General features: G+C 40.6%; 1 protein-coding gene across 2 annotated transcripts in view; it reads left to right on the top strand.

Moving 5' to 3' along the window:
* Positions 1-12008, top strand: part of VCL (vinculin) — a 101544-nt gene that overhangs the window by 44963 nt on the left and 44573 nt on the right. For both annotated transcript variants that reach the window (XM_089510761.1, XM_089510760.1), the window contains exons 6-7: positions 504-664; positions 11883-11973. In XM_089510761.1, the coding sequence (XP_089366887.1) occupies positions 504-664; positions 11883-11973 (252 nt within the window). The remainder of the gene's footprint in view (positions 1-503; positions 665-11882; positions 11974-12008) is intronic.

Genomic DNA, 12008 nt, shown 5'->3' with positions numbered 1-12008 from the left:
ACTTTCACTCCCTACAGACTGGAGAAGAATGCATCTCCAGGTATTTTGGGCCTTGGCTAGGCTTAAAATCTATGATGGCAATTAAAGTTCCTGAGTTAGGACCAACCTAACTTCAGGCAAACCAAGCAGTTGTTGTGGGGTTCAGTGAGTATTTGTAGAATTACCAGCGAAGCAGCTGAATGTGGTGTGGCAGAGGAACCCTGTTGTATGTAGTACAGTGGAGAATACTTGGGTGCAACTCAACATTTTGGGCAATCTCCAAATTTGAATTCCATTATCTTCCTTTATGGCATAAGACTGAGGTGCAGATCTGTGTGGTTTTGTGGTGTCAGTGCTTTGAGGCAGGGATGGCCAACTTCATTGGACCTAGGTTCCAGTTTTAGTCTCACTTGCCCTTTCCTCTAGGTGGAAGGCAATCTAGGAAATCAGATGTGTCCATCACCTAAAGGAGTGTTTCTTAACTTCCTGTTTAGCATTTCTAATCTACTGTGCAATTTTTGCAGCTATGAAGATCTTTGTAACAACTAAAAATTCCAAAAGCCAAGGAATAGAAGAGGCCTTGAAAAACCGCAATTTCACCGTGGAGAAGATGAGCGCTGAGATAAATGAAATAATCCGTGTGTTACAGCTGACTTCCTGGGATGAAGATGCTTGGGCCAGCAAGGTACATGCACTGTCTAGTTTGAGAATCACATTAAGATTTTTACTGTCTAGGTTTTCAAAGACATACGAATTCACAAGTTAATGTGGATCTATATATAATTCAACTTCCAAAATGATAAAAGTAACTGCTTTATAAGTAGCAAATTGGATGCATTGAGCCTTTTTTAAGCACTGCTGTGCAGTTTCTCTACAATTTGGTTGAGCTTGTATAAACAACCTTAGCAAGACAAATGAAATAATTCACTGAGTGCTCCTGCAAACCATGATTTAGGGGAAAGGAAATGAGTAATTGGCTTGAGTGTTTCTTCATGTATCCTTCATTATTAATAGCTTCATTCTCTACTACTTGTTTAGCACTGACCTTAGTTTGTTCTGATGTCCAAACTGGCATGTGGGCCTGGGACATATTTTTGTGCAAATAAATTATTTAAACATGATATTTTTGAAAACATTTTGTAGAAAACTCAGTTTTTGAATTTCATGCAAAAACACCAAAATTGTATTCATATTAAAGCCTCCTTTCCTTGTATAGTTACATTATGTAGAAGAGAGGGAAATTTGTTGGCTCTTGCTCCTTATCCTCTGTACAGATTTGTAACCAAAAGAAATCAGGGCAAAGCAAGAAACTCCAGTTTTCAGAAATTATATGAAACACTCCTGGAAACCTGTAGTTTAAGAATTCCATTTTAGCAGACTAACAAATACCTAAGTCGCCAGAACTTGCTAGGGGTTTGGAAATAGTTCAATAGTTAACAAATAAGTAAACAAAGTAAACAAATAAGTAAACAGATAAGTTAACTACATGGAGGATGAAAGCCTGGACCATTAGTAAAGGGGAAGAATAAAGTAAGAAGGGCTGCATCCTCATTGCAGAAATAATCCTTTAACTGCTATAACTCCATGTTGTGGAATTCTGGGGATTTTAGTTTGTTGTAGCATCAGAGCAGAGCTCTGAGAGGATTCCCTGAGATCTAGTGCCACAACAAACTACAGTTCCCTGAATTCCATAGCATGGAGTCATGGCTGTTAAAGTGGTGTCAAACCGGATTATCTCTGCACTGTGGATTGTATCTCTTTCTAAAAGGCAAGAGTTCCAGACTTACAGGGGGCTAGGCTATCATATAAAATCCCTTTGGCTGAATAATGCTTAGCTTTCTTGTCAGTCTCCACCCCTCCTTGAATGAGAAGGCATCTTCTTAGAAATAGGGATGACTGCAGGAGTTTAACCACTGCAATTCAAATACACCAAACTAGCAACGTTGGATAGCTGCTGAAACAAGCACAAAAAGTCACTTAGGAATATAAGAACCTGCCAGTCATTTGGTCTATCTAACCCAGTGGTGTCTACTTTGGCTGGCAGTGGTCCTTTTTGGTTTGAGACCAGCATCTTCCACTTTCTTTTCAGAGGTGTGTTGAATTAAATGTGGAATGCTTTGTATGCACCACCTCACTATTATTGTAAAAATGGATTTAGAAATCAGGGCCAAAGTCCATTTGCTAGCCCCTATTCAAGTAGATCCATTGAATCAATGTGATCTACGTAAGCATTGTACTGCCATTCAGTAGTCAGTTCACTGGGTCTGAACTAGTTGGGATTAGTGATTGAATTTTGGCTGAGGAGTGTTCCAAGCAATTTTCTTTGTCTTTCTTACCCTTATCATGCTGTTAATTCTCCTATCTACTTTACCATATCTGAGTAATGCCATGCAGGCAAGAGTACCTGTTCCCTCCACTTCTATACAGGGCTTATACATGCTCTGGACCAGGAATGGGAATTTTATGGCTCTCCAAGTGTTATTAGACTGCAGCTTCCAGCATTTTGCATTGTTGGATGTGTTTGCTAGGTCTGTTGGGGCTTGGAGTCTAACAACATCTGGAGGGCTATGTGATTCTCACCCCTTGTATTAAACCTGTCCTGATATCTGTGTTTAAAGCCTGGTTTCCTTAGAGAGGATAGGGTTGTTTCAAGTTGGCTTCATGACACACTACTCTCATCTAAAAATTGTTAAACTTGGGTTCAGTTAAGTCTGAACTATATTTGACGCATGAAGTATAGATTAAAAAAATTAAATTAAAATATCCAGACATGTATTTGTGGCAGGTTTTTTTTTAGAAAATAGGGTTGTTTAGGTTTCACTCAGCTGATAACTTTAAAGGTATTGTGTATGAAGAAAAATATTATAGTTCTCATATTGTGGAGAGTTTGTGATGGTGTTGTGACTTGTGAACAAGTGCTATCCTGACTTGTGTATTTATGCCCCTCACTCTTACTGTGTAATGACGGTTTACCACTTACCATGACTTCTTCATGCATCTTTTGTTTTTCCATTTTGTTTCTGTTCTTTTTTTTCTTCTCCCTTTTTTTAGAAGGTAAGAGCTTTTCTTCAATCCCCAACTTTTATCTTTTCTACTAAAACAGAAAAGCATGGCCATGGGATGTTGTGCTGTGTACAGATTGTGTGTGGTGTATTTTTCTGTGTGCCAGTTGTTACACTGAACTCACTTCTGAAGGCAAGGGTGTTAAAATGTACTTTAAAAACTGCCAACTAGGCTCTGAGGGATGGAGTTGTTTATGAGGTGGTGACAGTCATCCATACTGTCTAACCTGCATTTAATGATGACAAGTTTCTTGACATTCAGAAGTAGATAGTGGTATTTACTTCACTTTCCCCACTCAGTATGAATTTGGTAAATGTTTTATGTATGCTTTGGCCAGTATTTGTCTTAATTTTAGCTTTATGGAAAAGGAAATAGACAATCTGTTTGTAAACATTAGTTTTGCCCTAGAATGTAATTAGAAACAGTTGCAGGTAAATTCTGATTTAAATGAGAAATTCATAGAATTGTAGAATCATAGAGTTGGAAGAGACCACAAGGGCCATCCAGTTCAATCTCCTTTCATGCAGAAACTCACAATCAAAGCACCCCGACAGAAGGCCATCCAGCCTCTGCTTAAGGACCTCCAAAGAAGGAGACTCCGAGGGAGTGTGTTCCACTGTCGAACAGCTCTTACTGTCAGGAAGTTCCTCCTAATGTTAAAGTAGAATCTCTTTTCCTGTAGCTTGCATCCAATGTTCCGTGTTCTAGTCTCTGGAACAGTAGAAAATAAGCTTGCTCCATCTTCAATGTGACACCCCTTCAAATACTTCAAAAGGGCTATCATATCATCCCTTAACCTTCCCTTCTCCAGGCTAAGCATAACCAGCTTCCTAAGTCTTTCCTCATAAGACATGGTTTCCAGGCCCTTCATCATTTTGGTGGCCCTCCTTTGGACATGCTCCAATTTTTCAACATAGTATTCCAGGTGAGGCCTGACCAAGGCAGAATAGAGTGGCACTATTACTTCCCTTGATCCAGACACTATATTTTTATTGATGCAGCCTAAAACCACATTGGCCTTTTTAGCTGCCACATCACACTGTTGACTTATGTTCAATTTGTGGTCTACTTGGACTCCTAGATCCCTTTCACACGTAGTCTCCTTAAACCAGGTGTCCCCATCCTATATCTGTGCATTTCATTTTTTATACCTAAGTGCAGTATCTTACATTTCTCCCTGTTGAAGTTCATTTTGTTAGTTTTGGACCAGCTTTCTAATCTATTCAGTTCATTTTGAATTTTGATCCTGCCCTCTGGGGTATTAGCTGTTCCTCCTAATTTGGTGTCATCTGCAAATTTGATAAGCATGTCCTCTATTCCTTCATCCAAGTCATTGATAAAGATATTGAATAGCACTGGGCAGAACCCTGTGGCACCCCACTAGTCACTTCCCTCCAGGATGAAGAGGAGCCATTGTTCGGCTGGTCAAACAATCACAAATCCACCTAACAGTTGCATTGTCTAGCACAGATTTTACTAGCTTGTTTGCAAGGATATCATGGGGGACCTTGTCAAAGGCCTTACTGAAATCCAGATATGCAGTATCTACGTATTCATATATCTATATGAATGCAATTACAGCACATGAAAAGTACTAACATTTTCTTTTAACAGTGCATTAGGATCACTCATGAGCCAATGAAATCAGTTGTGCTTGTTGGATGTTATATGCTTGTAAGATTTTGAAGGCAATTGGCTATAGCAGCAGATGTTTCTACAGATAAATCCACACCCTGAATCCCAGAAGCTTGTGTAGGTTTTTCCGTTGCATTTTTTAATAACAAAATCCTCCCAGTTATTTAAGCTTTTCTACTGGGTGTTTTCCCCCTTTCCTAAACTGCCCACACTTGGGAATAATTAATTCATGCATTAGAAGGAATTGCCATTTTGGCATCACGGGTGGATGTAGTTTCTAAAAATGTGGAACCATAATCTTTCCCGGAATGGATTAAAGAGAGCAGATTATTTAATAAAGATTGTCAGAAAAATGCAATGCTGTAGATGCCCCTTCCATTACAAATTCTTGGATCACTCTACAATTATAAATTGGGGCACTGCTTCAGATCAAAAGACCTTTTAGATTGAAAGCCTTGTTTTGAAAGAACAATTTTGAGCACAGATCCTGCTTCCTTTTTATCTTCCATGATCTCTTATCAGATTCAACTACTGGCTGTTAATGTTAATATGGAAATAGATTTATTGCTGACCTGTCTTCAACTTAAATATATATTTAAAGACATAACTGTGTTATGCAAAGGGATCTTGTAGCACTTTTGAGACTTAACTTGAAGAGAAAAAAAAGGGTAGCATGAGCTTTCATAGATTTAATCCTGCTTCTTCAGATGTAGGCTGAAATCTACAAAAGCTCATGCTACCAACTTTTCTCTTTCAGTTAGTCTCAGAGTGCTACAAGATCCACCAGGGCTAGCCTGAAGAAGAAGAGCCCTCTCTCCAGTCCATCTGCCTTGGTCCAGGTATCAGAGGGAGAGAAGAACCACTGGACCTCATCCCCTTCCCCACCACCATTCCCTTCTCCTTTTGTGTCGTGTCTTTTAGATTGTAAGCCTGAGGGCAGGGAACCGTCTTATTAAAAATAAAAATTGTAAGCTGCTCTGAGAGCCATTAGGGCTGAAGGGTGGGGTATAAATAACGTAAATAATAAATATAAATAACATCATTTGTATACACACATACACACACACACACACACACACACACTAGATCAAAGGAAGTAATAGTGCCACGCTTTCTGCTTTGGCCAGGCCTCACCTGGAATACTTTGTCCAGTTCTGGGCACCACAATTAAAAAAAGATGTTGAGCAGCTGGAGCGTGTCCAGAGGAGGGCCACCAAAATGGTGAAGGGTCTGGAAAAGATATGGTTAAGAGGTGATATGGTAGCCCTATTTAAGTATTTGAAGGGGTATCGCATTGAGGATGTTTTCTGCTGCTCCAGAGATTAGGAACAGAGTAATGGATGTAAGCTCCAGGAAAAGAGATTCCACTTAAACATTAGGAGAAGCTTCCTGACAGTAAGAGCTGTTCAATAGTGGAACACAGTCCTTCAGAATGTGGTAGACTCCTTTCTTGGAGGTTTTTAAAGAGTGGCTGGATGGCTATCTGTCAAAGGGTATGCTTTGATTGTGAGTCCCTGCATGGCAGGGATTTGGACTGGATGTCCCTTGTGGTCTTTTCCAACTCTGTGATTCTATGAAACGGTAGAGTGGGGGTTCTTTACTGGAAGTGCTTGACTGTATAAGGGAGGAATACACGAGATGAGAATTTTGTGGCCATTGAGCGCATACACACACACACATACACACACACACATCTACGGAGTTTCCTGCTTGGAATCTATGTGTTGCCTGATCTAGGAAACCTGTAAGTGTGCTTTCTGCTCTCTGTTCTAGAGGCGCAGTAATAACACCCACACCTATCTTTAAATGTTGAGCTGCAGTCCAGTGGCAGAGGCCCCAGAGCTCAGTCTAGGATTTCCTTTATCTGCTGCTGAATGACACACATACACTGTTCTGCTTTTTTCATGAGGCAACAATGGGGCTCGTTTTGCTTGTACGATTCACTGGGTTGCAGCCAACCGTTCTTTGTGCAGTATTACAATATTTAATCAGCATTTTTATATTCTGTTACTAAGCTTTGTCAGTGAGTTGAGAGGGTAGTGCTCTCTCCATCTCTCATTTTTCTCTGTCTCTCTCTCCCACACACACATTTTAAAAACTCATTTCGGTATCTAAGGGAGCAGAGTGAATCGAAGGCTTGTGTCTGTCCTTTCTCTTCTATGCTTTCTGTATGCAGAAGGAAATGTCTGACTATAGTGCATAACCAAGTGTGGCTGTACCCCAGATCTCACTATCCATCATCCCCTGCAGGTGGCCACCATGTTCAGGAACATCAGAAATAGTAGTAAGCTCACTTCTTCATTGGCCAGACACTTTTCTCTCCCGGGGAGAGCAGACCAGATGTGTGCTGTGCATGTGTGAGGCAAAGACATGGTTCTGTCAGGCACCAAATTCAGGATCTGAGCATTTGAGGATTTTGTTTTGTATCTTTAGTCACAAGTGATGTTTTTTTAAATCCCTTAGCAAGGCTAGCAGTAGTAGACAGCTATAGTCTTTGTTTGTTGTCTGCTACAGAAAGAAAAAGAAGTTTCCTCTACAAAGATGATGATGAAAATAAGTGGGAAGGCCTTGAAAAAGAACCAGACATCTTTAGGGAGTTTGTACAAGCCCAGTAGGCCTCTTGGATTTCTTCCCTTCTGTCTTTGAGTGGCAGACCTCCACATCATATTTCAAAATGCTTATGAAGTTACCCTGAGGCTCCCTTGAATTTCAGTCATATAGCGGTATGGCATGGAGGACCACTAAGAAACAGAAAACTATTGCTGCTTCAAGCCCATGGGATTCCATGCACAATTCTCAGACCTTGGCATATACAATGTAGATGTTACAATAGTCAGAGACTCAGATATGACCTCTTGCATGAATTTTCCTTTTAACCATCTTTATTTAATCATTTTTGTAACAGCATTTTAACATTTTGCTTGTCAGTTTAGAAAGCTTACACATGAGAATTAAAATCCCTAAATTGCTCAAGAGGCTGTGGGCTGTGAGTGCCATGCAGGTTGTAGTCACATTTGCACACCATTTAGTGCCCATACCCGCACTTTATTAAATCTTAGAATTTATAAGAATAAAGAGATATCTTGAGTCAGGCCTAATTTGCCCATTTCTCTCATTTGGTTGCTGCGGCACAGCCACTCCATGGTCTTCTCCCATGCTGTTTTGTTAAAGGGCTCTGGGGGCCCTGGTAAAGCTGCTATAGAAAGTATGTGTGGAATGTGGAAATTTTATACATACCTGATGTTATATAGGAAATGAGTGCAGGGGGCAAGTCCAGGCCAGAGCAGGCAGAGATATTTAAGATTACAACAGCTTTTAGCTTTGCATTTAGATTGCTGTCAGAGTATTTAGACTTTAATATTTAAAGGAATTAGATAGAGGTATCTTTTCCCTGCAGTCAATGCAAAAAGCACAAGATACAGTAGATGTTTCCAGGACTTGTTTTTTCAGCAACCAGGAGTGTGTGTGTTGAGGAAGGGAGGAATTGTATGTTTGAATGTATTCTCCCATGGCGGATACTGTTGGTATGTGAAAAGCTAATATGTCAAGGAGAAGGCAAGATCAGAGCACATTTTGCCTCACTTGTTAGCATATGTTCTCTCTTTTCCTTTCTCTTCCCTTCCCTCTCTCTCTCCTTAGGTGTCAATGCATGTGTGTGTGTTTTGCACTAGAAGGGCAGTAAAATGTGCTGTTTCCTATCCATGTATAGAAGTTCTGGGGGCAGGACTATATTGTGCTTTTTCTGCATGGGTGATGCTGTTTTAATTCTCACTCCTCCATTGACAATCCCAAGATACTGGTACTTTTATGAAACTGAAAACGGAATAAGTTGTTTTAATGTGTGTATTAATATTTTTATCAGTATTATCAATAATAATAATTGTATTAATGCTTGTTGCTTTCTGATTAAAATAGTTTGGTTATAATTGGTAAGCATTTGAATGCTGTGGAGAACATTACAAGTCTCTTTTCACTTGCGTTGTTGTTTTTCTTTTGCATTTAAACCTAAAGAATCATATACAGTCAGAGCCTTTTACAGTACTTAGCTCTCCTTGGTCATTTGCTTCTCGAAGCAATGAAGCCTTGTGCATGGTGACTAAGTTAACAGTTATGTCAGAAAATTGGCCTTGGTGTGTTTCTTCCAGCCTTGCCTTCTTTGGTAATGCAATGCAGATATGGCTCAGGCTCTTCAGGCTATATCACTTCATAGGTATTGGAGCCTGGTAGGAAAGCAATCTCTTTAATAAGGGGCATATTTTTGCACTAAGTAAGGGCTGAAAAAACAGAAACTGGCTGTATCAATATTGGTTTTTAAATTTTCTTCCTATCCACCCTATGTGACAAACACAAGCTTTTAAAGTTCATTGTTATTCACTTTAGCTGCTTCCCACCAGATGCTGGCTGTGGACAATTTAACCACCAGCAAACAAATCACAAGCCACTTTTTACAGTGACCCAAGGCAAACCTATCATGTGGTTTTCTTGGCAAATTTCTTCAGAGGAGGTATGCCATTGCCAGAGAGTGTGACTTGCCCAATTACGCTGAATGGGCTTTTATGCTTGAGTGGAGATTTGAATTCTGGACTCCAGAGTTGTAGTCCATTGCTTGAATCACACACATCAGATAGCTATGATGCAGTGAGGCCAAGGGTTAGTTGATTGCTATATTTATACTGGAGGAGGGAAAGTGTTGCCAGGCTTGTGCATGGAGTCCCAATACTTTTGAAAACATTGTTAACTTCGGGGCTATGCAGACTGACCCTTTTACAGCCAGATTGGGGCTGTGGCAGCCACACGCTGCAACCCTGATCTGGCCTTTGCAGGCCGCGATAGCCGTGGCTTTATGGTGCTCCTTTGGTGCTGCATCGTGCGGTTGCAGTGCCAGAGGAGCACCATGATGTTGTGCACCATGTGGTGTGGCACGTGGCATCACACTGCTCTGGGGGTGGAGCCGGACATGCGTCATAGGACGCTATGTCCTGATTCCACCCCCAACCCAGTCGTTCCCACCGGTCTGCACAGCCCCTTCATCTCTAAAAGAGTTTCTTTTGATTGCCTTGATATATATATATATATATTTTAAAAAATATTGTTTTAAAAAGAAAAAGTTACAAAAAATACAAAAGAAAAGAATATACACAAAACACAATACATTCCACAATACATACACTACTAAATATCTATACAAACCTTTCTAAATAAACCTACTTATTACCTTGATATTAAATGCTTTTTATAGCCTGTGGAAGAGTCATCATGTGTTTGTGTTTTATTATTTTGTGCTACGTTGCTCAAAATTAACACTATACTGGTCCAATATTGACACTATAAGGGTCCAATAAAATTATTAACCCTGAACACTAGTAGGTAAGTGCTATTGAGTTCAGTGTACTTTACTCTCAGGTAGGTAGATATATTATTGCTATTTAATTGCTATCCGTACAAGCCAAAAAGCCTGTGTTCTCCCCAGCCTTGCATTGTCCTATTTGGACAATGCAAACCAAAACCCAGAGGCCAGGATTGGGCCAGATCCTGGCAGACTGGCCATGGAGCTGGTGGAGCTGGATCAATCTCTGGATAAAGAACCCTTTGTTGTTGTTAACTGCCTTTGTGTCGATCTTGATCCATGGTGACCCTGATGATGAGACATCCCCATGAACCTTTGTTCTCCACTGCTGTGCCCAGTTCCTGCAAACTCATACTCATGATCTCTTTAATAGAGTCCATCCATCTAGCATGTGGCCTTCCTCTCTTTCTACTCCTCTCCTCCTTTCCTAGCATTATTGTTTTTTTAGTGATTCATGCCTTCTCATGGTATGCCCAAAGTATACCTGCCTAAGTTTTGTCATCTTGACATCGAGGGAGATTTCTGGCTTGATCTGATCTAGGACCCATTTGTTTGTCTTCTTGGCTGTCCATGAAATCCTCAGCATTCTCCTTAACCCTTAACATGGGTTACAACCCTTAACATGTTAACAGCCCTTAACATGGGTCAGTTTGACTCCCAGTTTCCTGTGGAGTTTCCTGTAAAGTACACAGCAAACCCCAGCTGTTAACAAACGGACCCTGCATGCTCCATACCTTTCAGCACCAATGCTTGTACAGGGAAGTCCCCTGTCGCCATGTTAGATGTGGAAATGGGGTGCTTTGCCACATGGCTGTAGCCAAGCATGCAGCATGGGGGGGGGGGGGCTTCTCAGTAAGAGTGATGGCACTGAAAGGTACGGAGCATGTTATGGTAGCAGGTTCTCAGGCTAGTGTGGGGACAGGCATCCCTGTGCTGTACCTGGGACAGAACCACATGGGCTCAGCCCATACTTTCCTAACCTGTCTGCTCAGGGCCTTAATTGATAAGATTTCATGTATTTCACATACTAATGGTACATTTGAGCAAACAACAGTAGTTTCAACTGGTGCAGTTTTTGCAGTACTGTTTGCTGTAAGCAGCAAATGAGATGGGCTACACCCCCTTCAGCTCCAACACTTTAAAGAGGCAACACCAAGCAGTCTTGGCTGTCATGACAGGGACATAGAAGTCCCAGCAGCTAGGCAATAGGAGCAAGATATATACAGAAACAGGAACAAAAGTTAGGAACAACTCCCACTTCACTGGGCAATGCCAGAACAAAGGCAGTATGGATTGTCAAGACTGAGCATCCAACAACAATTTTGGGTATCACCATATTGCTGGTTTTGCACAGTCATTATTTTTTCTCTGGGAAGAGGACAGCAATATTACTTATGATTAATCTACATGCAGCTACATCTGCCCATTCTCTCTCCTGTTCCCATGAATTAGATTGCAGTAAATGGAAGTAGTCCTGCCATCTCAGTGATAATGAACCAAGATAAATAGAGAGTGCATGTAGAGAATTGTGTGGTTGTGATTTCATCTTCAAAATATTTAATATTTAACCTTAGAGTAGTCCTAAAATATGTTTTATTCTTTATTGTTAGATTGCTGTATGCTTGGAAAATGGTGAAACATAATAAAACCTAAAACAATGCATGTTACAACTTCTGCATTCTGACTGACAGGAATGTGTTGATACTTAATGTTAAATTGCTTTTAATTCTGTGAATTGTTCTGAATGCAAGAAGATTGTGCTTCATTTTTTGTCTTTTGCACTTTTGTGAAAATCTGAATTTGGCTGTGTGAGCAATATGGATAAATGACTCTCCCCTCCCCTCCCCATTTTTTAAAGGACACTGAAGCCATGAAGAGGGCATTGGCCTTGATAGATTCCAAGATGAACCAAGCTAAGGGCTGGCTGAGAGACCCCAGTGCTCCTCCAGGTAATGTCTTTGCTGATGTTTCTGATGATGGTGAC

The sequence above is a fragment of the Sceloporus occidentalis genome, unplaced genomic scaffold (assembly GCF_023333645.1).
Source record: "Sceloporus occidentalis isolate IW3139 unplaced genomic scaffold, rSceOcc1.0.p SCAF_2, whole genome shotgun sequence".
NCBI classification, from domain to species: domain Eukaryota; kingdom Metazoa; phylum Chordata; class Lepidosauria; order Squamata; family Phrynosomatidae; genus Sceloporus; species Sceloporus occidentalis.
This window is presented reverse-complemented; position numbering and strand designations above follow the sequence as displayed.